The following is a 25,458-nucleotide window of genomic DNA, read 5'->3' on the forward strand; positions in this document are numbered from 1 at the left end:
TTTACTACAGAATTAAGTATTTATTTTTTGTTAACATTTATTTTTTATGAGAGGAAAGTACGAACAGTGCCCTTGACCAATCCTCTACATATCGGGCACTTGCGTAATGAAGGCGCACACTCTTTACACACCACTAAATGCCCACAGGGAATGAAGACAATGTTCACCTCCTTATCCATGCACACTTTACATGTGCGCTCTTCTTGGAGTCTTCTCAACTGTTCCTCCATGGGCAAGTCTGTGAACATAAAAATATTATGAGTCACTTCATATTAACTCTCACTTTCTGAGTGGGATCTATCTGATTCCCTTAGTGTGATGGCTGGAAATAAAAGAGGGCCAAAATTAAAAGAAAACCTTTTCTCGTGTTTGAATATACCTGAAAGATCTTGACTCGGTGATGCAGCTTCATTTGTCTGGGCTGAAATTGCAGTAAGAACAAAAAATAAAAATTGGTTGTCAATATGTAGTGATTTAATTGTTTGTGGATTTCTCCCTGTTCACTTCAAGATCTCTATAAAAGCTTTTAATGAGCATCACCTTGTTTTGCTTAAGTGTTCCTATCTACTGGCAATATCGAATACAGATGTTTCAGACTGACAAAGACTAACAACATGAAACATTTAAAATGATTTGTATTGGATTGTGTGCAATTGTAAGGTAACACACCCATCAGTTCTCTCAACAGGTACACGTCATTTTTCTTGATCCAGTTGCGGAAAACCTCTGCCGCTGCGTTTCCTTTCGCCAAAACTAAATCAATGAGCTGCCCGGTTTGCTGCTTGACTGTGGTGCAGTTGCGTATAGTATCATACTCCTCCTGTGAAATAACAGTTTCTTCGAGAAGATGATCCATTAAGCTTCGAACGCTTTTTAAACGCTGCGTTAAGGCGACGTGATGTTTCTTCAGGAAAGTAAAACCATCTGTAAAGAAGCACATGAAAGTAGAAGAGTTAGATTGAAAAAATCAAACTCTTGCGTCGTGAGACACAATCTTTTTTAAAATACCTGAAGCCATTTCTTCAGCGAGTAGCTCTCTTTCTTCTTCTCTTTTCTCATCTTCTGCACTTAGTAAATCAGATACCAGTTCCTGAACAGTTTTATAGTTTTCTCCACTAGTGAGTATTTTGCTCTGGACAGTTTGCTTCACCAGGCCACGTTCAAATCCCATCTCTAAGGCAGACTTTACCACAGGATTGTTCATCATCACCGCATCTTCTGAACGGTCCTCTCCTGGACCCAAATGTACAACTAAACAAAGGTTTGAAAGAAAATGGTTAATACTAGTAGCTATCAGCTCACTAAAACATGCGGTGAGCCAAAAGACAAACAGTGTTAACTCTCCAAGAACCAACGTACCAGGAGGATCAACAAATTCCCTTGAGTTGCTATCTCCATTATTCAAAAGCTGTAAGGACAGAGTGTAAGGCACAGGCATAGTATCCTTAAAGTTGTATAAAAATATTTGAACAAACTTAGGATATTACAATGCTTTTACATACCTGTTCAAAAAGTCTTGGAAACCTTGCTTGAATCTGATGAACAAATTCTTGGCCCTTTTCTTGCAAAAGGTATTCACATCTATAAAAACGGGAATATTTAAAATGCATAAAGGCGTCATGAGAATTTTTTTTTAAATACACGCATTTGTCCAGTTATTTACCTCGGAAACCACTTGGCGTGTTCAACCCATGGATCGTCACCAGACTCCCAGCATCTGAGTCCACCGTCACAACAAAAGCACTTCACGTCATCATTGCGACCTAACAGTGAACAACAAAAAAAATTATTTTTGAAAGCACATAAGACTACAAATTCATAATTTATTATGTGATCAAACCCCTCACCAACATAGTAAAAGCCAGCTTTAGCCAACTGGTCCGGCCGAACGGGTATTCTTGAAGGCCAGTTGACAAACGTCAGTAATCGTTCCTCGCACTGTTGCATTGCCGAGTTAGATACATTGGAAAGGCCAGCACCAGATAACGGCACATTGTCCGCGCGGTCTCCACGAACAAAGCGGCAGTTTGGGTAATGCCTCTGGTGCTCGGATACTGCCCTGTCTCCTGGTTCCCAGCTGCTGAGCTGACCTCCGCAACTGAAGCAAGCCACCCTATCGCCTTGCCCAAGGTAGTAGAAACCAGCTTTGGCGAGTTCACTTGGAGTTATGGTGGCGATCGTCCAATTCTGAAAAGTATCGAGTCGTTCCTGTTCCCGACGCATGCCGGGATTGTGACAAGCTGGCGGTCGTGGGTGAGACGTATCGTCTATACCACGGGAGGAATTTGGACTGGAAGGGGTAAGGTTGCTGAATCCCATGTTCAAGTAACATACTTGGTCCTCTGTCTGGCCTGAAGAAGGGGCGGCTGTGGTTGATCCTCCCACCGTTGCAGGTGCTGACAGTTGTAGGACCGCAACATTGCGAAGAGGAGAGAAAGCGGAATGGGAAGATGACAGGAGGTTTGCGGTAGCAGGTAAACTCTGAATGAAGCTGCAGTTAGGAGATAGATGTTTATGCTTCTCTGCAGGGCAATCTCCAGACTGCCAGTTATCGGCGGTTATATTGCACCGAAAACACTGGACACGATCACCTATTCCGGTATAATAAAATCCTGCCCGCGCGAGACTCCTCTCTGTCACTGGAGCAGAGGTAGGAAACTTGGCATATGTCGATATGCGATAGAGTTCAGAGGAATTATCATACTGCAGATCTGCAGGGGCGCTGTTACGGCACAAACTCCGCAAGAACGCACTATTTTGTAGGATTTCCATTACAAAATAAAGAGAGAAAAAAAGAGATGTCCAGCAGAGAGAAAGACTTCATTGTACACCCTATCAAAGTGCATTAAATGATCAGTTTGAAGCAAGATTTACAGAACCAAGAAAGAAACAAAGTTAAATGAACATGAGACCAGACAAAAAAATCCTTCCTGATGAAATATTTCCCCTTACAACACAAACTTAGACTGGATTACTACAACGTGGATTTTTTTTAAAAGAACTGAATACACAGTAACCTTTAAAACAATAACCCGGCGTGATACTCAAAAACAACCCAACACGGCTGGTAAATCATCTGCTTGTAAGATTTCCCAACTGCAGCTCACCCTGGATCACCATAAAAAACACCTCGACAACAATGACAAAAACATATTTTTAAATGACAAAGAACAATCATGATTAATTAAAAATTAACACCAACGTGAAAATTAGAAAATAGGGTGTCCTTAAAAGCCTTTCTCTCTGCTGGACATCCCAAAAGAAGTCTACTCCGCCATGACTGAATAGATAATCTTATAAAGAAAATGATATAAACTCCTATGCATGTAAAACGTTGACGTAATGGATTTGTGTGTCCTTCCCCTATGATGCATTAACCTGTAAATAAAACAGAGGCAAATATTAGTCACAGACCTAAATAAACATGTGTTTCTCAGTTTTCTTTATTTAATACACAACTAAAACTGTTCTTGACCGTGTCGTCCCTGAGGGCATGGCCAAGACACTTTAGTCACTCTTCCCCCTTACTTCTTGAAAAAATTAGGAACTTCATTTAAAAAAAAAATTATGTAAATTAACTTGGTTATTGCATAAATACTGGTTACAGAATTCCACATAAGTTTATTAGTGCTGTTTATTGATTTGAGTAACTTTTTTGACATTTGGTTATAATGTGTTTCATTGCTACAATATATGACGTAAAACGTCTGAGTGCTGCCCTCTTCAGGTTGAACGGTGGCTACTGCAGTTGCATTTTCCTGTTTGATGCTGCAATACTGTGTGATGTAAGCGGTATGACGGGATGTAACATAGATATGTACACTAGATGTCGCCTTGGCTATGGCAGATCATTGGAACGAATGCGTCAAATAGAGCCGCCATTTTGAAACAGGAAGGAGCCATGCATCAGTGTCATTGTAAGCAATAGTGTAACGGAAATAAAATCACCATAAATCGTCATGAATATTTTTTTCCATTCCAACAGTCAGACATGTATATGCATTAAGTACAGAAAAAAATACAAGTTTTGATATTATAAAAATCTACTTTTTCTAACTATAATGCATAGTGCTAGAACTTCCATACGCAGCACAAAAGTTCAACATCGTCCATGAATTCAAAATACAGTCGGAGATAGTAGCATTACCTAGCTCCGTCCTATGACAAGACCCCTGTTCCAAGATGGCGGCAGTTTGGACGCATGCTTAGAACCCCAAGGCGACATCTAGTATATATATATATATCTATGGGGATATAAGCAGGTTCAAGCTCAACACGCCCTTTTTACGATCTCATCACACCCTTGGTACGAGCTCAGTTCGTCCCTTTCATCTCCATTGGGGTCTGCCCAAATTTCTTGCATTTTTCAAATAATGCCAGTGGGTAGAGTCAGGCTCTGACCAGGGGTTTAGTTACTCTTTAAGTTAGTAGTGTGAAGGAGTAAGGTTTTGAAACCTGAATTACCTATTTTTCACATGCTGTCAGAGAATGGTTTTATCAAACTAAAATACGGAAGAGCTCCTGCTTCCAACCAGTATGCCTGCGTGTTTTAAGGATGGGTGGACCTATTCAAGTCATACTTAGTGCTTTGGATCATGTTCTGGCTGATATGGAAACAAGTTTTAGTGAATGTATTTCAAACATGGGTACCGCGTTTGCCGCTCTTGACCGAGAAAGCAAGACCTTTTTAGATGTCAAGGCAATAAAGCCCATCATGGATTTAAAACGTTGTTAAATTGTGGAAAAAGAATGAGCCGTTGTAAAGCTTTACCAGAATTGAGATGGAGGTAAGTCAGCAGATGACAATAATGAGTCTATCCTCTAAACACAAAGTTCTTGAAGTTACACCCAGTGTTGTCTGCACTGCAAGTTGCTATCGGGGCTCCATCACCACGTGCTAAAGAACATTTTCATGGACCACAGAGAAGCGAAGAGCCACACCTGTAAGGCTCAGCTCATGCATCTTGCATTCAAGTAAAACCTTATGAAAAATTTTGCAACAAAAGATTCTTGTTCTTTGAAAACGTAATGTTTCCTCCTCTCCTCGCTTCCAGCTATTCTAAAGGTAAAATGGCTTTTTTTTTTAGTTTATTCTCTTGAAGCTCTTTGTTAGTAACACTGTTTTTGTTGCCATTATTTTTTGTCTAACTTTTTCATGTGTAGTCATACTGTTAACGTTATCATAATAACAAAATGTTTTTAAAAGTATAATAACAATAATGATTATAGTGATAAAATAAGGCGCTTTGTTCCGTATGTACTGGTGCTGAGTTACACTGGTTTTTAAATGATTGCATTGTACTGAATGAGTATTTCCTCCTTTTTTAAACTGACACTCCTGTCTCTCAGTCAACCAATTAGCACATTACACCTGGCATTTTGTTTTTTCGTGCTTTTATTCCTAGTTTATCTGTACATTTTGTATTTCAAATGTATTTCTGCTGGGTCTTACTTAAATTTAGTTTTAACCCGTTTTAGTGACCCTCTGTCTGATCAAATGTTTGACTGTCTGATTCCTTTTAAACAGGAGGCTGATTCAGGCGGTTGGTATGCATTTCCTGTCTAACGTATCCTGCCAACTGATTCTTGAGGTTGATGACAAATTCATCCGGAAATAGAATTACATTTCTGTAGATTTGACCACTGAGTGGGGGGCGCGGATTAACTGCGGTTTCTTGCTCGGAAATACGGACACGGTACAAGCAGTCAGACGGTGTTTTTCCATGACGCTGCCATTACACGCCCAAGCCTTTGCGGAACAGACAAGTCATTCTTCTGCTCGAAGGAACACAACCGAAACTATGTAACACTACATCAAATGTTGCCAAAAGGTTTGTTAGTCAACGAGAGGTTAAAAATACGGACTCACCGTTGCTATGTTTTTTTTGTTAGTACTCAACAGCACCAAATGTCCTTACTTCAGCTTTTGTTGCTCTGAGTCCGCCGAGGCAACCGGAAATTCCGTTTACGTTACGTCATTCACCAATGGTGACTCAAAAATGTTATACACATTAATATTTTACAAACGACAGTCAGTGAAAAAAACAGCTGAAGTCATTTTTTATTTACAGTTTCTAAATAAAATCATCCTACATAATGTATAGAGAGCATTCTGTAAAAACATTGATATCTTTAACCCTCAAGAGATCCTTAAAAACCTACTTTAGTGTTCCTAGGCCACAAAAAGTCACATTCCAAAAAACTGCTCTAAAAATAACATACATAATTTGTTTCATTTTAAAACTACTTCTGCCTGAAACATACATATCAAATATTAATTAAATTTGTCGAAATTTTAACATTTAAAATGCACATTTGTTTACATTAGATTAACCCTTGTTTTTTTAACAGAAAAACAAAAAAACTAAATATTTTCCAAAAAACACATTTGAACTACCATGTGATGTGATTGTTATTATTATTTATACCCTGAGATGGTTCAAAGATTGGTAGCAACGTTTATTTTGATGCATTGTTATTTTATTAACAACGTCAGATTTTTAAAAAAATCACACTAGTTATCCTCAAGCCACACAATTACACCTTTCCAAAACCTGCTCTAAAATGTCATACCTCAATATTTTTTCCCACTTTAAATGATTCAGTCTTTTAAAACAACTACTTCCTGAAACATACATATAAAATATTAATTACGTTTGTGGAAATTTTAACCCTTTACATGCCAGTTTGTTTACATAAACTCTTTTTTTAACAGAAAAAAATAAACAAAAAACTAAATATTTTCCAGAAAACACATCTGAACTACCATTTGATTATTATTATTATTATTAGACCCTAGAATAGCTCAAAGATTGGTAGCAACACTGATTTTGATGCATTGTTATTTTATGAACAGGTCAGATTTTATAAAAAAAAAAACGTCTCGGTTTACGAATGTAACCATTGTTCCCCGAGAAGGGAGCAAAACGCTGCGTCGCCGGGGCTGCGCTGTGGGAGCGCCCTCTGCGTGGTTGCGTCTGAAGCACGTATGTCAAATCAGTCCAATGGTCAAGTGACACGTCATAGGCGGGTGACGTGGGAACCAGGAAGCTATAAAAAGAGCACCCGGCAAGCCGACTTCAGCTAGATTGTGCCGAAGCAAGGCGAGACAGGGATGCAGGGAGTATGGCAGGGAGACGCAGCGTCTCGTTCCCTTCTCGGGGAACAATGGTTACATTCGTAACCCGAGACGTTCCCCTTCGAGGGAACTCGAGCTGCGTCGCCGAAGCTACGCTATGGGAACGATGTACCAAAACACCATACTACCAAATGCCTGTCTGTGTGTAAAAACGCGCACAGCTTAAGACATGAGCACCTGGGCTCCAGGCGTAGCACCAACATCTAACTCGTAAAACCGAACGAATGTGAGCGGAGAGGACCAGCCTGCCGCATCACAGACATCCTGAATTGAAGCCCCTAGCCACAAGGCCTTGGAGGCTGCCATACCCCGAGTAGAATGAGCCCTGACGGCGATAGGTGAAGGCCGTCCAGTGGTCTCATAAGCCAGAGAGATAGCCTCAACTATCCACTTACTGAGTGTCTGCTTGGTCGCCGGCAGGCCTTTCTTGGGCGAGCCAAAGCACACAAACAGTTGCTCAGACCTCCTCCACAAAGAAGATCTGTGAACATAGGCATCCAGTGCTCGCACTGGACACACCAAGTTAAGCTTCTCCTGATTCCTATCCCTAAATGGGGGAGGACAGAGGGCCTGAAGTACGACAGGTCGTGGCACATTAGTCGGTACCTTAGGCACATAGCTGGGCCTTGGGTACAAGAAAGCCTTAACCATCCCCGGTGCAAATTCAAGGCACGTAGGGGAAACCGACAGGGCCTGAAGGTCACCCACTCTCCTCAGAGAAGTGACTGCCAACAGAAGTACTGTCTTAAGTGCCACAAACTTGACTGGAACGGTCTCAATGGGCTCAAACGGAGCCAAGGACAGACCTTCCAGCACAACGGCCAGGTCCCAAGCTGGGACGCTGGGTCGGACTACAGGCCTCAGCCTCCGAGTGCCACGAAGGAAGCGAACCACCAGCGGGTCTCTCCCAAGGGACTGCCCGACCAAAGGAACATGGTAAGCCGAGATGGCCGCCACATACACCTTCAGTGTAGAAGGAGATAACCCTGTGGTGAACTTTTCCTGCAGAAACTCCAAGACTGTACCAATTGGGCAGTTCACAGGGTCATGCAGGTGTTTGCTGCACCAGGAAGTAAAGACTCTCCATTTAAAGGCATAAAGCTTCCTCGTGGAGGGAGCTCTGGAGTGAAGAATGGTCTCAGCAGCCTCAGCTGAGAGACCAGATTCTATGAGTCTGGCCCCCTCAGTGGCCAGACCCACAGTTTCCATAACTCTGGGCGGGGGTGAAGAATCGAGCCACCCGCCAGAGAGAGGAGATCCCTCCTGACGGGTATTTCCCAAGGTGAGCCGTCGAGGAGGGACACCAGGTCCGAGAACCATATTCGGTTCGGCCAGAGTGGGGCTACCAACAACAAGCGGACGTTGTTGCGACGAACCCTCTCCAGAACTCCCGGGAGCAGAGCGATCGGGGGAAAAACGTACAGCCGTAGCCTCGGCCATGGCTGAACCATGGCATCCAGTCCCAGCGGTGCTGGATGTGAGAGAAAACCATAGCGGACAGTGTGTCGTCTCTCTGGACGCAAACAGATCCACTTCCGCCTGGTAAAATCTCATCCAAATGGACTCCACCACCTGAGGGTGGAGCCTCCACTCCCCAGGCCTCAGCCCCTGCCTCGACAGGACGTCTGCTCCCTGATTCAGACACCCGGGAATGTACACTGCTCTGAGGGACAGTAACTTCCCCTGTGTCCACAGAAGGATATGCCGCGCCAATTTGTACAAAGGGCGTGAACGCAAACCCCCCTGGTGGTTGATGTACGCGACTACCGACGTGTTGTCTGTCCGGACTAACACGTGATGGCCCCGCAGGTGAGGGATGAAACATCTCAGGGCGTAGAACACCGCCATCATCTCTAGGCAATTTATGTGCCAGCTGAGCTGTCTGGCCCCCCATAATCCATGAGCCAAATGGCCCTCCATAGTTGCTCCCCAGCCTGTGAGGGAAGCATCCGTTGTCAGTGTAACTCGACGGTACTGAGCCCCAACATCAGTCCTTGGGAGAGAAACCATGGTCTCTTCCAAAGATCTAATGCACGGAGACATCTGCGCGTGACCTTGATCAGACAGAACGGGTTGCCCCTCGGGGAAAACCCTTTGGTTTTGAGCCACCACTGTAGCGGTCTCATGTGAAGCAGCCCAAGGGGTATCACATTGGACGCTGCTGCCATGAGCCCCAACAACCTCTGAAATTGTTTTACAGTGTGTGACTGGCCTAACTTCACTCTGCCTACAGCCAAAAGAATGGATTCCACACGAGCAGGGGACAGATGTGCCTGCATTGTTGTTGAATCCCATATAACGCCAAGAAAAGCTGTCCTCTGTACTGGAGAGAGCATGCTTTTCTTTGCGTTTAGCCTTAACCCCAGTTCTCTCATGTGGGTCAGCACAGCATCTCGATGCTGCGCTGCCATACTCTCTGATTGGGCTAAAATTAACCAATCGTCTATGTAGTTTAAGCAGTCCTCGGATCTGATTTGTGTGACGATCTGCTTTATATTTAACATCTTGAACTTTAGTTTTGCAACAGACCGGTTCAGATGACGTAGATCTAAAATCGGACGTAACCCCCCGTCTTTCTTTGGAACTATGAAATAGCGGCTGTAAAACCCTGACTCCCTGTTGTGAGGAGGAACACATTCTATGGCTTCCTTGCACAAGAGAGTTTCTACTTCTTGTTCCATTGTTAGAGCCTGCCCAGCACCCACTATGGGCGCACTCAAACTATCCAAACCAAACCGCGCTCGGGCGCGTTTGACCCCCAAAGCCTGGTTTGTTTGACGAGTGTGATTGCTCTGTTCCGGGCCCGGATTTGTTAATCGCGCCACGGCCTGGTTGCAGAGGTGGGCCGGAGCGCGGTTCACTTGGGCTCAGGCGCGGAAGGCTGTGGTGTGAGCGCAATCGCGCCTGAGCGCGATTCAAAAGGTGAAGACGTCAGTTGCGCGACCACACACCTTCATATGCCTCCGTAAAAACCTTTTGATGCGCGCAGCGGGGTTACGTGAATGTCCGCGCTGCGCACGTGACAGATCAACTAAGCAATATGATGACATGTGAGAGGGCTGTCTGTAATCGCGCACCAAATGACCCAGAATAAAAAAACACAGACCTATCATTACGGTGGGTTCCAGTGTTCAGTGAGAGCTTTACTTCCTGCTTTTTTCAAAACAATCGCATCTTAATGACGAAAGCGCGCCCGGACTCGGATCGATAAAAGTACAGTGTGAGTGCGTGCACATGGGGGAGTAGGGAGGGGTGACATTCGCGCTGGGGCATGGTTTGGTTTGGTTTGGATAATGTGAGTGCGCCCTATGGTAGATAACACGCCGTTGAATTGGGGTGGCTGGTTGCAAAACTGAATTTTGTAGCCTTTTTCTATTATTTGCAGAACCCACTGAGACACGTTTGGCAGGAGTTTCCACGCTGCCAAATTTTCTATAAGGGGGACCAGCCTCTCGAGACTGGCTTTTTGTGTACTGCTTAAACTTTTCCCGGTGCCCTGAACCAAACTGGCAGGGTTCAACCTGGGTGATATTAATGCATCCCTCCTCGGAGAGAGGTGTTGCGTGCCCCGCGCACGAGGCACACAAGAATATGAAGGCGCTGTGCCCCGAAACACACACTGCGGCGGGGTTAACACACTGGCATCCCGAGGGCATCGAGGAGAGACGGGCACCGTGTTGTGAGGTGACTGCCGGCTCTCCCCGATTGGGGGCTGCCCTCGGAAATATGACACTACGTCCCTCAGGACTTCTTTTTAGCCGACGCCTTCCTCGCCATAATAACAGCCCTCAGGTCTGTTTTCTGCTTGGATGATGTCTGAGTGTGACCGCCCGAACCCCAGTTTTTTTTGAGGGGGACCACGAGTGGCAACACTATGCTTTTGCGATGCTCTATATGATGTCGATGGCTGCTCCCGCCCAACAGCCCTAGAATCAAGAGCACGGCGGGGGAGATAGCGTTCGAACGCCGCTGACTGCTTACGAGCCTCCGCAAATCTCTCGACGACAGTATTAACGGCATCGCCGAAGAGACCGGAGGGCGCAACGGGCGCGTCTAAGAGAAATGCCCTATCTGAGGTTTTAAGCTCGGACAGATTGGCGTTCCGTGGCTACGAGAGCTCCCATCGATCTACCCACGGCTTTCGCAGTTTCTTTAATCGCCCTGAGTGACACATCAGTGACTCGACGAAGCTCTTTAAATATATCAGACGTACCCCCCGCCTCGGTATCTAAATCTTTAAGCAGTTCTGCTTGGTACGCCTGTAAGACAGCTACGGTATGCAATGAAGCCCCAGCCTGCCCTGCAGACTTATAAGCTTTACCCACTAAAGATGAAGTTAGCCTAACCGGTTTCGTGGGAAGCGAAGGCAATTTTAATGATGACGCCGCAGCGGGGGAGAGATAGCTCACAAGCGTCTGCTCCACACGGGGCATCGTTAAATATCCGTGCTCACCCATCCCCACAATGTTGGAATACATGGTGGCGTGAGGGGTATGAACACGGGCTGAATACGGAGCTTTCCATGATCTCGACAGCTCGCTGTGGAGATCAGGAAAGAAAGGCATGTTGCGCCGCGAAGGTTGAGGTTTCTGTTTTAAAAAGCGCTCGTCTAACATACTCTGAGGACGCGCGCTCTGTGTCTCCGCCGGCCAGTCTAATTTTAAGCGAGCCACGGCATTAGTGACAACCTCCATCAAATCATCGAACGCGGGGGACGAATGAGAAGGCTCCTCAGCGTCCCCCACGTCCACAGACATAATATCGACTTCCTCGGACGACGATAAATGCAAATCTGGGCTCCCACCCTGGGCGGAAGAAACCGCAGCGCGGGCTTCCGAATCCAGAGACGGGGCACTAGACCCCGCGGGTGAAGGCTGAGAAAGGGGAAGACCCGTCTCAAGCTCGTCCGCGAGATCTAGTTGTGATCCCCACGATCGCAGCTTCCGCTCTGCCTCGGCAGCAGCGGGGCCAGAACCGTGGGGAACACGCGGCTCACCACCCTCCTCGAAGAGTGCGAGCCGCGAGCGCAACGTACGGAGCGGCATCCTATCACAATGTGCACAACCACCCCTCTCAAGAGATGATCGTGCGTGTTGTGCCCCGAGGCACATAACACAGAGACGATGCGAGTCCTCGCTCGTAATGAAACGAGGACACGGGGAAGCACACTCCTTAAAACTTTGTTTGGACTTAGACATGATAATGACACACACTCGCTTGCTGAGGCTGAAGTTGGCTTGCCGGGTGCTCTTTTTATAGCTTCCTGGTTCCCACGTCACCCGCCTATGACGTGTCACTTGACCATTGGACTGATTTGACATACGTGCTTCAGACGCAATCACGCAGAGGGCGTTCCCATAGCGTAGCTTCGGCGACGCAGCTCGAGTTCCCTCGAAGGGGAACTCACCAATGACACCTTTCCAAAAACTGCTCTAAAAATATCCTACATCCATATTTTTTCCACTTTAAATGATTAAATCTTTTAAAACTACTTCTGCCTGAAACATACATATCAAATATTAATTAAATTTGTGAAAAAATGAACCCTTTATATATGTTAACATTATTCGAACCACAGTGTTCGGCTGATGTCGTAAAACCTTTTTTGGGACATCGTAGCCCGGATAGTGACCTGTCCTGATTTCTCACTCCAGAGACTGAGGGCTGATTCATTTTTTATCTGTAAACGCCAGTCAGAATGAGCAGCCCCACATAAGCCTGCAGTTTCTCTGTCTCAAGATCTCTCCAGTCTGTGACTGTCTCCCATGTAGGTTTGTCATGGCCCCAGTGTGCTGCAGGATTTCATGCATCAGCATCAATGAAAAGCTTGTCAGGGCTGATTCGGGCAGTGGCATAGTGTGTGAGCCCTGGGATCAAATCTCTGGCTGCTGGGAAGTAGCAGAGCGTCTCCGTGTTTGTGGGAGACCAGAAGATTTTTCAATTTTTTACATCCATCCTGCCACCACTTCATCCATCTCCTCTCCGCTCGCACCTTCTGACAAGTCTTCTGAAGATCCCTCTAATGAATTAGACTCCAGCTGGTCTACTTCTACCTCTGAGGCCTCCGTGTTGGCCTCAGAATCCTCGGAGGAAGATGAGGAGCCATCCTCGCTCTTGAAGTGCATGATTATTTCAGGAGCCTTATGTGTGCTGTAATGCCTTGCCATTTTCACTACTTCTGCTATACTTTTCATACTTATAACAGTGTACTTGCATAAAACAACATGAGCGAGAAACAAAATGAAGATTAATTTTGTTTCGGTTCTGGCCTCTCATCGTTTTTATTACTGAATTAGTTTATAATGCAGAATGTGCCCTTCATAGGGAGAAGAATTTGGATATGTTGAATATGCCCCACTCAACACCGACTCCACCCCAACATCACCCCCACCCCCTTACCAATCAGACACACTTTTTTTACACACACACCAATTTTCAACATTAAAGGTTTATCTTTTCAGTAGCTATGCGGTCCGCAGAAAACAGCAAAAATTTTGACATTTTGATGAATGCATGAAATGGTAAAAGTAGCGCCACCTGGTGGACAAGTATAAAAATTAAAACTTCAAGGCCAGTAGTTCAAAATGATATATTGACATAAATGTATGTATTAGTTTATGTTAAGATAAATGGGGGCTCAAAAATGGTAGTTATAATGGTTTTCAATGGGGCATTTTTTGTCCTTAGGAACACATTAGTCGGTTTTTGCGTAGCTTAGCCATTTTAAGGTATTTTAAAAAACTGAAACCAAAATTCTAAAATGTATCAAAAAGAATTAACCTTTGGCAAGTTTCGGCAATATTCAGTCATCACAGTCAAGATGGTTTAAAAATCAAAATCAAAATGGCACAAAATGTCCCTAGGAACTATTAAGGGTTAAAAGTCATAATTTTGACTTTTCATCTCATAATTATGAATTTTTATCTCAAAATTATGACTTTTAAAGTCATAATTTCGACTTTTTCATCTCATAATTATGAATTTTTATCTCAAAATTATGACCTTAGGGGGTCGAAGTTATGACTTTTGATCTCATAATTGTGACTTTTAAAGTCATAATTTTGACTTTTTAATCTCATAATTATGAGTTTAAAAGTCATAACTTCGACTCCTTATCTCATAATTATTTTTTCTTATGTGGCGAAAATGGGCTTCCATAACAGACAAGTCATTTGTAAAAAAAAAACAATACCACAATATTCCAAAACAAAGTAGTTTCTTTTTCACCATGACTTTAAAGTGTCTTCTTTAAAAAAAGACAGAGATTATGCTTCTAGACCAAAAAAAGTCAGTGTTATATTAATTTAAAGCTGCACATCACATTTTACCCCACACACACTCAAAAAGGGTAAAATAATTTATATCATAGAGTGCAGTAATCCGCTTTTTCCTATTAAATTAATAGTTAACAACAGAGAAAAAAAATTAAACCCTAGTAACTGCTTTGTAGCATGTAGTTCTACTGAATCACATGACTCATTTCTATGATCAAAAAAAGTTATAACACTAAAAGAAATTAAAATAACTCCCAACAATGCCACCTGGTAATTTTTACAATGATGTTTATTTTCTTACCTATTGTAGACTACGTTAGCTGTGGATAACTCGGAGGTTCAGTTCAGATGAATGTAGAATTATTTTAAAAAGTTACTCAATAAACAAAAATGTGGTTAGTCATGTAACGTTACGGAAAGCTGGGGACTTCCCGATATACACCGAGAAAAGGCATTGGCTGTCAACGTAACTTACGTCAGAGCTCAGCCGTATATTGGTCCGGACAAGAATGTCAAAAGGCAGTTCTTTTGTTAAAAAGCTTGAAAACAGTTGAGAAATATAAACGTGGCTGTGATTTCTATTTAGAAAAATCGCAGCTCTCCCGTTTACTCGAAGCAATGTGGCGGCGCCGCCGTCGATATATCTCAGCAACAGAACACATCGGTGGGGATTCTGGGGGCTTTCAATTCGAACCCACTCACAAGACGTTCCAGACCAAAGATTTTTTATTTTTCAGACTTGTAGTATCTCTACACTGTAACTTTACATTAAGAAAACGAATAAAAACATTTGCTGTTTGTTTTAGTCCTTTTCTTGTTTCTTCCCATTTGTTTGTGAACGGAAGCATCAAGTTCGGTGACGCCTAGTCTCGCGTAGCCAGACCTTCAATACTGAAGCCAACAGTTTGTGGGCGTAAGGCTGAGACTAGGTGACGCCTACTAAAGTACCACGTCCAACACCCGATCAGAAAAGACATGCAGAACCTTACGTCACACCAGATGCTAGCCAGCAGTCTGATGGCGGAAGATGGTGGAGCAATCTGATTTTGAACAATTTTTTTACAGTCTATGGGTTTGGACCCTTTTAATGTTTAAACGACGTTGTTATTATTAAGTTAGAATTTTTATAAAAAATATATTTAGATAATAAAATAATTATCGTTAGTGTAATATTAACAAAAGACAACTGACTATAGAGAAATGTATATATTTAAAGGTATTTTCAAGTATTTCTTACATCAAAATGCATTTTTAAAGTTAAAATTAAAGTTGATCCCTTTTTTTGTGTTAACAAATGACAAACAATAGATATTGAACACAAAGATTAATGCAAAGTTCAAAACCACAAGTAAAAGACTTGGGGAATGCCTTTTATGGTGGAAACATTACTCAGTTGTTACTCATACATGCCATTAAAACAAGCAGTTGGAATATAGAACAGAAGTTGTATGTTTAAGTAAGGGACAATTTTTACCTTCTAATTTTACCTTCCAAAGTAGTACTTAAATTCAGAAATTTACAAAATAATCATTTTCATATCATGTGCTTAGCTCCATCACAGAAAGCATGATAAAGCATGTACAACACACAACATTATCTAGAGTGACAACTTACAACAATGAACAAAAAAGAGACACTGACAAAAAAGAGAAAAAAAGCTGTATTCATACATTTTATCAAAATGGCTACAAACAAGATTAATAAAATGAATACAAAATACTTGAAAAAATATTATTTAGAACAACCTGTCTAATATAATGAATGCATAACAAATATACACGACACTGAATTTTCAAATGTTGTTTCACAGATCCTACATTTACAAGCTGAAACTAATACATGCGTTAATAATCTATCTGTGTTTTTCTTTTACAAATAGTTACAATAAGATTACTTAATTTCCAGAAAAATCCCCAATACCAAATGAATGATATAAGACATACACATGCCTTTTAAATGGATCAATACAGAGGTAAGCAAATGTCTGCTCATTTTCTATTCCAGATGGGTAGCACAATCCAGATGCATCCTAAAAAAACAAATTTCATTATGATTTGTTGTTATTCTTGCAGTTTTAAAATTTTATCTGACCATATTCTGTTTAGGCAACAATGACGCCACTCTAGGTTACAGTTAGGACAGGGTTATCTATTACATAAACAAGCAAAGTTGTATAAAAGTTCCAAATCCCAATGACCTTCTGAATGCAAAATAGATGTTATGTAGTGTTAGGGACTTACAGCCTCAGTTAGGATATACCGTAAAATGATGCACTAAAAGTAAACATTAGGAGGCTGTAAGTCCCTTATAACATTCTGATTAATATCTTTCTTTGTGTTTTAAATGTAAAAAAGTCCCTTGTGTTCCATTGGTAAGAAAATCAATCATACAGGTTTGCAATAACATGAGGGTGTGAAAACGATGACAAAATTCTAAATAATCTATAAAGGCACACAAGAAACAAGTTAAGGTACATACATAAGCAGAAACTTTTAAGATCGTTGAGACCACACTGATCTCTTTTAGGTCTGGATCCTTCTGAACACTGTGGAACACATTAAATATAAGTTTGTCATGTCGTACATCTAAATCAAGTATCATGTTAAATGAGACATTAATATTTACAAAATCACTGTCAGAAAAAAAGAAAACCTTTTCTGTCACTGGGATGGTACCCTAAGGCAGTGGTTCTCAAACTGGGGTCCGGGGCCCCCATGGGGACCGCAAGATGATGCGATGGGGCCCCAGTATTATGCCATTTTATAAAATACATTAATTTATCATGAATTCTGACTAACCTAAAAATAATAAGGCTACTAACCAACAGCACTACTTTGTATAACTTAATATGTTTTGTTTAATTAAAATGTTACATTTTAGAACAGTTTTTGTCATAAATTTTCTTTGGGGGGGCCGCGAAGGAATGCACCGTACACAAAAGGGGCCGCACGCAGAAAAAGTCTGAGAACCACTGCCCTAAGGTACTGTTTTGTACCTTTACATACTAAACATAATGCAATATTGTGTACCTTTAAATGTACAGGTAACTGTTTTGCACCCCTAAAATTTAACTGGCACAAAATTGTTCCTTAAAGTACACAATAGGGTATAATATTGTACCCCAAAAAGTACAACATTTCAATGTGTTGTATACCCATAAAGGTACAAAAAGGTACCTTTGAGGGTACCACCCCAGTGACAGAAAAAGGTAAGATTTTGTACCTTTTTTCTGACTGTGAACAAATGGAAAATAAATCTAAAAACCTCACCTGACCATATCTTTGTATATTAATTTTGCTGTGTCAATGTAAGGGTCAACGACATCCTCATATTGACAAAGTTCACCTCCTAAGACCACATGCTTGAACAGTCTGAACAAAAATTCCTGACGATCACTTGCACTGAATATGTGATAATTGTCTGAATCCTCTTCCAGCAAAATCTGTCAGAAAGCATGCCAAAATAATAAAAAAAACACAGATTTTCAGCTAAAACACTTTCTAAGCTACATGTTTGAGAAGCTCTGTAGTAATAATACATTTTGAAAAGAACCATACCATTCTTAACTCATCAAAGTCAGGGTATATTTCATGGTAACATTTAACAATGTGTCCAGAGGGACGCAAAATTCCATTTGAGTAAACTGGATCAAATATATCCACTGAGACTTTTGTACAGGGAACAACTTCTGCATTTACATGTGTGATGTCTCTACCTGCGAATAGGTGAAAAGACATTTTAGCCCATATGAAAACACAGCAATAGTATTGTATACAATTGAAGTTTAAAGCACTTATGTTTTACTATCATGTATAATTTACCAAATACACATACCCAATAGTGTCCATGATCCAGAGCTATCAAGTACCTTTAAATTGTTCTTTACTTGGGGATCTTGAAAGAAGTCCTGAAAATACATATTGGCATATTTTGATATATTTTATTGATATATTTTAATGTTTCTGCTAAACATAAGGTAAAAAAAAATATGTTCAAATATATACCCAGGCAAAGTCATTCGACCTATAAGGCTGAAAAGACTGATCAAAGTTGAAAGCCTGAGTGGTTATTCGACCCAGCATGGACCTAAAAGGGAATTTTTGGTAAACAGATTTAACAATCATTTTTGTATATACATTATTTGCTGAAATATACAGTAATAAATTATAAACTGCATTTTACAGCATGTCCCAAAATACATTTTTAATTTGAAATGCAGGTAAATATATTATATAGCTTAAATGTTTCAGATTAAACATTGTACCAACAGTGATATATTTAAAGAGTGCAATGCTAGACCAACAAACCTCATATTTTAAACCATCTAGAGGGGTTCTCAAAGTGGTGTCTGAGGACCCCTGGTGGAATAGTTCACCCAAAAAAGAAAATTTTGTCATCATTTACTCACCCTCATATTGTTCTAAACCTGTATGACGTTTTTAATTTTAATGAACACAGAAATATATTATATAAATGATGGTATCACTAAGTTGACGATACCCATTGAATTCCATTATATTTGTTTTTCCTACTGTAACTCAATCATCATTTATCAAAATATCTTTTTTATGTTCATCAGAAAAAATAAATTCATACAGGTTTAGAACAAGATGAGGATGAAAAAATGATGACAGAATTTTCCTTTTTTGGGTGAACTATCCCTTTAATGCTTAGCCAGGAGTCTGTGAAATAATTTGTTATGAATTATATAATTTTGTAGTATTATTAAGAAGGGTATTTAATATGGGGACCATCTAAGAATCATGTCAATCTTTCTACTGCTAATTTTATAAAAGCTATAAAAGATTCCAATTGTAATTTGAAGATGAATTAACATGATTCAGGACATAATGTTTTTTATCACTATTGAACAAGTGTAAAAATATGCTTTAAAGCAGGAATATGCTTAGTAGCAGAAATGTTACAATTTTAAAGGGGTCCTTAAAAGTGTTTCTGCCCTGTAAGAGAACCCCTGAGGTAGAGGGCCAAGTTTAATATGTGCATAACACATAAGTTTAGGTTTGACTGTGCAGATTTCATGCATAGCCTGATTATATAATCATGTGTGTATCAACACCATATATGGACTAAGTAGGAGTGAATAATGTTTACAAAGGTCATTTCGTGATTAAAGAGCAAGTCTGGTGACGCCAGTAGCAACATCTATCATGCTTAATGTTGATTGGAATCAACGAGAAAAGAAAATAAACAAATCTCTTTAATCTGATGGCCCAAAAGGCTGAACTTGCAAACAAAGCGCGAGACTAAATACATTACACAGTGTTTGTATATTATTTTTGCAATAGACATTTTTTTTACCCATATGACGTTTGCTTTTTCCTCAAGTCAGTGTTGTACCACAATAATGTGGGTTTGCGTGTATGCAAACCATATCGTATTACATTTCATGACTGATGGGTCACTGTATTAATAATGTTAAACTTAATCAGGACTTAGTTATTTAGTAACTAACGTGGCAAATGTTCTTACCATTTCATCAGTAGTCCTGTTACCTTTGGGTTTTGTTGAAACGTGAATTTTTTATTGGAAAGTAGATTGAAGGTGTAGGCTTGCTCAAATGAAAGTTTGTCCTCCGCCATTTTGCTTGTTAAGAGTTACCATGACAACAAAAAACGGTATTGTCGACTTCATGCGGCGCTGCGCACAGCTCTCGCGATACTTTGATGTCATACCTTAGATCTGGGCAGCGTCGCATAAAGTTAAACATTTCATTTGATTTTGTACTTTGAAGGAAGGTATTTTTATAAACAGATTTTGTATTTTAACAATTGTATTTAAAAGAAATCAATTATCTATAAATATGTATCAAACGGTTGTACATTTTCTATCAGTTAAATTTTATTTACCGTTAAAAAACATGGATACAACATGAATTTAAAGCCAACCTCATTTTAATTTAGGCTTTTTGTTACTATTATTATTTTTTATGCAATACATATGAAAGATAAATTATAATTTCTAGAACTGTTAAAGCTTTTTGCAGGGTTCAGTCATGCATTGCTTTTTATAATATTGCATACTCAGCAGAATCTTTTAATGTCCAACAGATGTGTTGCTTAAAGGGCACATACTGTACTTTTGAAATCTGACTAGGACAATGAATTTTTTGCATGAATAGGCTACAGTGCAACTCACATTTACAATTATGCATTTGCCAATTGCTTCTATGAAAGCAACATTGTATATAACTTATAAATGCATCAGTAGTATGCATGATTCATATTTTACATTACATCAAAAAATAAACACATTTTAAATGAAAATAAATTTTCCAATCCAAGCGGTCCACGTGTCTTGAAGGCAGGACGTTTAATAGTGTTTTAATTGTGTCATGTGGAGTTTCATGTCCCAGGACACCGCTGTGTTTCTGGAAGGAATGCATTTACGTATGCTGTCCTGGCCCTGTGGATTCCCACTTCAACAGTAAGAAGTGTCGCATTTCAGCATCTGGTTTTCATAGCCAATACAGGATGTTGTTGAAGTCCAATAAAGCAACAGTACTTTAAAAAATGACACAGAATTGGTCTGGACAACAACTTTTTGTTGGGGAGTGGACAGCTGTGTAAATGCCTTTTTATTTGTGGTTGTTCCGATGCCAAAGAGGGCAGTCCCATCCCACAGGACACGTGAGATAATGACCACCTCATAGAAAGGTGCCCATCTGTACACACTTCTACATGTGGAGCTGCAAAGACCAAAATGATCTGGATAACTCTATTTTTGTTTCATATTTTTCCTCATCTTTTTGCATCATCAGACCTACTTATGGTGAGTGTTGTAAACTTTTGGTTTCTGTCAGCTGTGATTGATTAATAACATGAATAATGCTCCTTAAAAGTGTTTATTCACTTATTATCATTCTTATTAAATATTATGAAACCCAGTACATAGCATGTATGTTATTTAAACAAAATGTAAAGTGCACAATAAAAACATTTTAACATTTTGTTGGAAAAAAACTTGTCTTTGTTATTGTTTTCATATCAGAATACCAGGAACATTCATCACGATGAACCAGTAATATTAAATGAACAATCTGAGGACGTGTCTTTTCAAGGCCAAAAAGAATATAACAGCGGTACTGGCAAAGACAAGTGCACAATGCCATGTGAAATGACTGCAAAGCTAATGCGTGATGAGAAGCATTCCCTGTGCAGTAGGTGTTTTACTGTTTGTGCATAAAATAATTTATTTCAATCATGTACACATTTCACTTTTTTACTTAAAGGTTTTTAAATAGTTTAATGCTGGTTGTGTATATAAGGTATCCTCCAACATACCATGGTATCATATACAAGAAGCACCAGAAAGTTGATTAGAGACCTCATTGATGAACAGCAGAAGACCTTGGAGATCCTCTCAAGTCAGGTGTGTGTAAAATGTAAAACATATAACCTCTTCTTCAGTGGCATGTTCTTTTTTACTCAAAACCTTTATTTTTCTTAAGATGATTGAACTTATGACCAAAGTAAACACACTGAGTTTAGATGTGCAGAGAAGCAACAGTGACATCTTTTCCATTCAGCCTATGCAGTCCCACGGTAAGATTTTTAGGATCCCTTCAAACTTTTATAAAAAAATAAATCTATATCACAACATCATTTTGCAGTGAAATCCCTTTTGTTTTCCCACGGGAGAGATTGTAGTGACATCAAAGAGACACTAGGGGCAGTATCTCCGAAAATCCCAAGTGGAATTTACATCATTCAGCCAGAAAACACAGATGTTTCATTTGAGGAAAGTACCTTGTTTTACTTTTGTTTGAAAATGTCAAGCCACAGTTGTTTTAATCAGAAGTAAAACAAACATATTATATCAGGTATGTGCTTAATGTGATTAATTAAGTGTGTTCAACTGGACATCTAACAGGTGTTCTGTGAGATGGACTACATGGAAGGTGGATGGACAGTAATCCAAAGAAGAACAGATGGTCTCACTGACTTCAAAAAAGTGTGGTCGGAGTACTTGGATGGATTTGGACACTTACCAGGTAAGATGCACCTTTTAATCTTACCAAAATTAGATTTGTTTCAATTAACAAAAATTAACGGAATTGAAATAAGATGCTATTTACTTTATCCGTTTTGTCTCCTTAGGTGAACATTGGTTGGGTCTGAGAAAGGTCTTGTATATTTTGAATCAGAGGAACACACGTTTCCAGCTGCATGTGTCTCTGGTCTCGCAAGATGATTCCACAGCCTATGCTTCGTATGACAATTTCTGGCTTGAGGATGAAACCAAATTCTTCGCATTACACCTTGGCAGATATGCCGGTAGTGCAGGTCAGACATTCATTCATTTCATTCTCATCATGCTACCATACTGTGTTGGAATTTAAAAATCTAGGTTAAGTGCTTGTTATAAACTACTTTCTGTTGGTCAACTGCTACAGCATTGCATTATCAGCAAAAAGATCATGAGCTTGATTCCCAAGGTGTAGTTGAATGCACTGTAAGTCACTTTGAATCAAAGCATCTTCCAAATGAAAATGTAGCCCAATAACATTTGAGGAGGGTTCTCTGGTAAAAAAAATTGCATTCGGGGGTAAAATCTGCTTTTTGGAAGGGTTAATCTGCTGAAATTCACATTCCCTAAACCACATATCACATTATTGGGGTCATGCAGACATGAAAAACATCCCATGGCAACAATTTAACCTGATAAGGATCACTGTGCGTACACGGCACACCCTCTCTCTCGCACGTGAGGCTGCATAAACGTCATTGTAACTTTGAAGCATTAAATCTTCAAAATATACGGTCATGCGGCACAACGTTTGAAAGCTTAGACTCTCAGGATTCCATTAAGCGCACACACAAAGCATCATATGATTTATAGCAGTTATAAAACTTTAATCTAGTTGTTAGTTACATGAACCGGCGGCGCCGATTTAGGTTATTTACTTACCTTCAAAATCTTCCCTTTATCCGCTTCGGTGAAATTGTCTAAAACAAATTGTTCATAAATTCCCAAATGTCCAAGGAAATAGAATATCCAAGCCTTTTAATCCAAAAATAAATGTAATTTTGTATGGATTATTTGTTAAAACTACTTAAATGTCCTAATACAACTAAGGCTTGTCCTGGATTAATCTAAACCCTGTATGGGGTAACCGCCCCTAAAGTTTGATCTCTCTTTTTCTGCAGGGGATGCATTCAGAGGATACGACCAAGAGCATAACCAGGAAACGGCTCCATTCAGTACCTCCGATGTTGACAATGATGGCTGTAGTCCGTTTTGCACTTTTGATGAGAAAGCCGTTGAGAGCTGCAGCGTGCATCAGAACAACACAGGATGGTGGTTTAACCAGTGTGGCAAGGCAAATTTAAATGGCTCACAAATGGACCATGATTACTCCAACCAGTCACATATTCGCTGGGATACCTGGACAAAGAACGGCATACCTGTCAAAATCAAATCGGTGACCATGAAGATCAGGAGGGTTGAGGTCCCAAACTCAAAATAAATCACAAGGGATGATCGTTGTTCAAGAATGCACTTTTCTTTTCTTTTTATAAAAATAAAACCTCTGGTATTGCGATGCGTCAAGGTCCTATATTTACAAAGCCACAATATTTGAAGAGTTTGGTTCGAAAACGCAATAAACGGCATTTTTTAAAAAAAGTTACGGTATTGTATCTAGTTGGTATTATAAAGTAAATAAATTATTTTACGCAAAATTCGATATCCGCTGTGTTATTTTGTCATCTTTTCTGCCTTTTTTTCTAAACCGCGACAAACGCCAGTCATTCTCTGCAGAATGCAATAAATCCGCTTAACCAATCACAGCGCACCATTCCACACATTGTAAACAATGATGGTGGCGCATTAAATACACACAGAATCCTACTTTTCCTCATCTACTTTGGACTTCGTGATCAACCATCAAACAAAAACAAAATAATACTTTTGATGGCATTGATACATTTTTTGTTGCGGGAAAGAAACATAAGCCATCAAAATCCAAAAATGTACGCGAGAGTCACTCGGCCGAAGAAAAATGCTGGCTGTTGCTTGTTCTCAACACAACAACATCAAGCTTCTGTCATGCTAACACATTGACTTTGATCTTATGAAAAACTTTCCATTATTTTACGCGAAGTAAAAAAAATGAACAAAACCAAAATATTTTACAGCTGATCGCTTAAAAAAATATTTATTTATTATCAGTGTATACCACTAGGCAACTAAATGAACATAACATGGCAAAGATGAAAGCACATTTATATATTGATTCAATAGATAAATAGTATTTTGAAAAAAAAATGATTTTATTGCATTTTGCGAAAAAATAATCAGTTTTTTAAATAATAAATCTTTGAAAATCAAATTATGGATTTGAATATTTATATTATTATAACCTAAAGATGCTTTGTAAAATTTTGTCACTTTCTTGTTATAGAAAACAAATTTTTACCGAAATTAGTCAAAATGGATTTATTGCTTTTTGGAACCAAACTTTTCATTTATACTATGTGTCATAATTATGAATAAAGGGCTGTTGTTTATCTACTAAAATGTTATCTTTTAAAGCTACTAGATTAAAAAAAATATCTACAGCTGTAAATATTCCAAAATGAAACCTCTGAGCTAACTGCTGTTTGCATGACACAACAGAATTCACAGACTGCTATAAAATAAACTCGGTCACACTTAATAGACAGTAAAGTGCATATTAAAATTCCTAAATTTACTGTCGCAATGAATTCTGTCATTGGATAATTTAATAAAAGGAGAGACTGGATTTTTATGACTTTGAACAAAGCAATAAAGTCAACAAAAAAAGACGTATATGACCAGATACTTTTAAATAAGAGTTCATTAATGTGGGTGGCCTTTATTGTGTGTCTTGATTCATTGGCAGGACAGAGATAATTAACACACTTAAAATAGTCTGCATAGTGTGTGGGCCTCTATTAGCATCACTATCCTAATGTAAATATGTCAGACGTTATGTGTATATGTTTAACCATCTGTACAGTCTCTATTAAGAGCAATGTCTCCAGCCAAATTTTGTCCTGCCAA

General features: G+C 39.9%; 3 protein-coding genes across 5 annotated transcripts; 1 reads left to right on the plus strand and 2 right to left on the minus strand.

Moving 5' to 3' along the window:
• Positions 1 to 35: 35 nt before the first annotated feature.
• On the minus strand, positions 36 to 15,288 carry birc2 (baculoviral IAP repeat containing 2). 2 transcript variants are annotated; one of them, XM_073871274.1, is made up of 9 exons: positions 14,714 to 15,288; positions 1,848 to 3,378; positions 1,664 to 1,763; positions 1,503 to 1,581; positions 1,360 to 1,408; positions 1,009 to 1,251; positions 670 to 924; positions 380 to 421; positions 36 to 238 (listed from the first exon to the last, which is right to left on the minus strand). In XM_073871274.1, the coding sequence occupies exons 2-9, from the start codon at positions 2,770 to 2,772 to the stop codon at positions 45 to 47; spliced, it is 1,887 nt and encodes a 628-aa protein (XP_073727375.1). In that variant the 5' UTR covers positions 2,773 to 3,378; positions 14,714 to 15,288; the 3' UTR covers positions 36 to 44. The 2 variants fall into 2 exon arrangements, with proteins under 2 accessions (XP_073727375.1, XP_073727374.1); XM_073871273.1 differs by lacking the exon at positions 14,714 to 15,288 and adding an exon at positions 5,870 to 6,019.
• A 766-nt stretch (positions 15,289 to 16,054) lies between these two features.
• cfap300 (cilia and flagella associated protein 300) lies at positions 16,055 to 20,059 on the minus strand. Of its 2 annotated transcripts, none has more exons than XM_073871275.1 (7): positions 19,903 to 20,059; positions 18,417 to 18,498; positions 18,247 to 18,319; positions 17,970 to 18,127; positions 17,682 to 17,854; positions 16,891 to 16,957; positions 16,055 to 16,441 (listed from the first exon to the last, which is right to left on the minus strand). In XM_073871275.1, exons 1-7 carry the CDS (start codon positions 20,010 to 20,012, stop codon positions 16,307 to 16,309), a joined length of 798 nt encoding a protein of 265 aa, XP_073727376.1. In that variant the 5' UTR covers positions 20,013 to 20,059; the 3' UTR covers positions 16,055 to 16,306. The 2 variants fall into 2 exon arrangements, with proteins under 2 accessions (XP_073727376.1, XP_073727377.1); XM_073871276.1 differs by having other exon boundaries at positions 19,926 to 20,053.
• A 634-nt stretch (positions 20,060 to 20,693) lies between these two features.
• On the plus strand, positions 20,694 to 24,047 carry angptl5 (angiopoietin-like 5). Its single transcript, XM_073871277.1, has 8 exons — positions 20,694 to 21,201; positions 21,421 to 21,589; positions 21,698 to 21,801; positions 21,881 to 21,967; positions 22,060 to 22,168; positions 22,301 to 22,423; positions 22,530 to 22,715; positions 23,580 to 24,047. The coding sequence occupies exons 1-8, from the start codon at positions 21,133 to 21,135 to the stop codon at positions 23,897 to 23,899; spliced, it is 1,167 nt and encodes a 388-aa protein (XP_073727378.1). The 5' UTR covers positions 20,694 to 21,132; the 3' UTR covers positions 23,900 to 24,047.
• The last annotated feature ends 1,411 nt before the right edge of the window (positions 24,048 to 25,458 follow it).

Source organism: Misgurnus anguillicaudatus, chromosome 9 (genome assembly GCF_027580225.2).
Source record: "Misgurnus anguillicaudatus chromosome 9, ASM2758022v2, whole genome shotgun sequence".
In the NCBI taxonomy this organism is placed as follows: domain Eukaryota; kingdom Metazoa; phylum Chordata; class Actinopteri; order Cypriniformes; family Cobitidae; genus Misgurnus; species Misgurnus anguillicaudatus.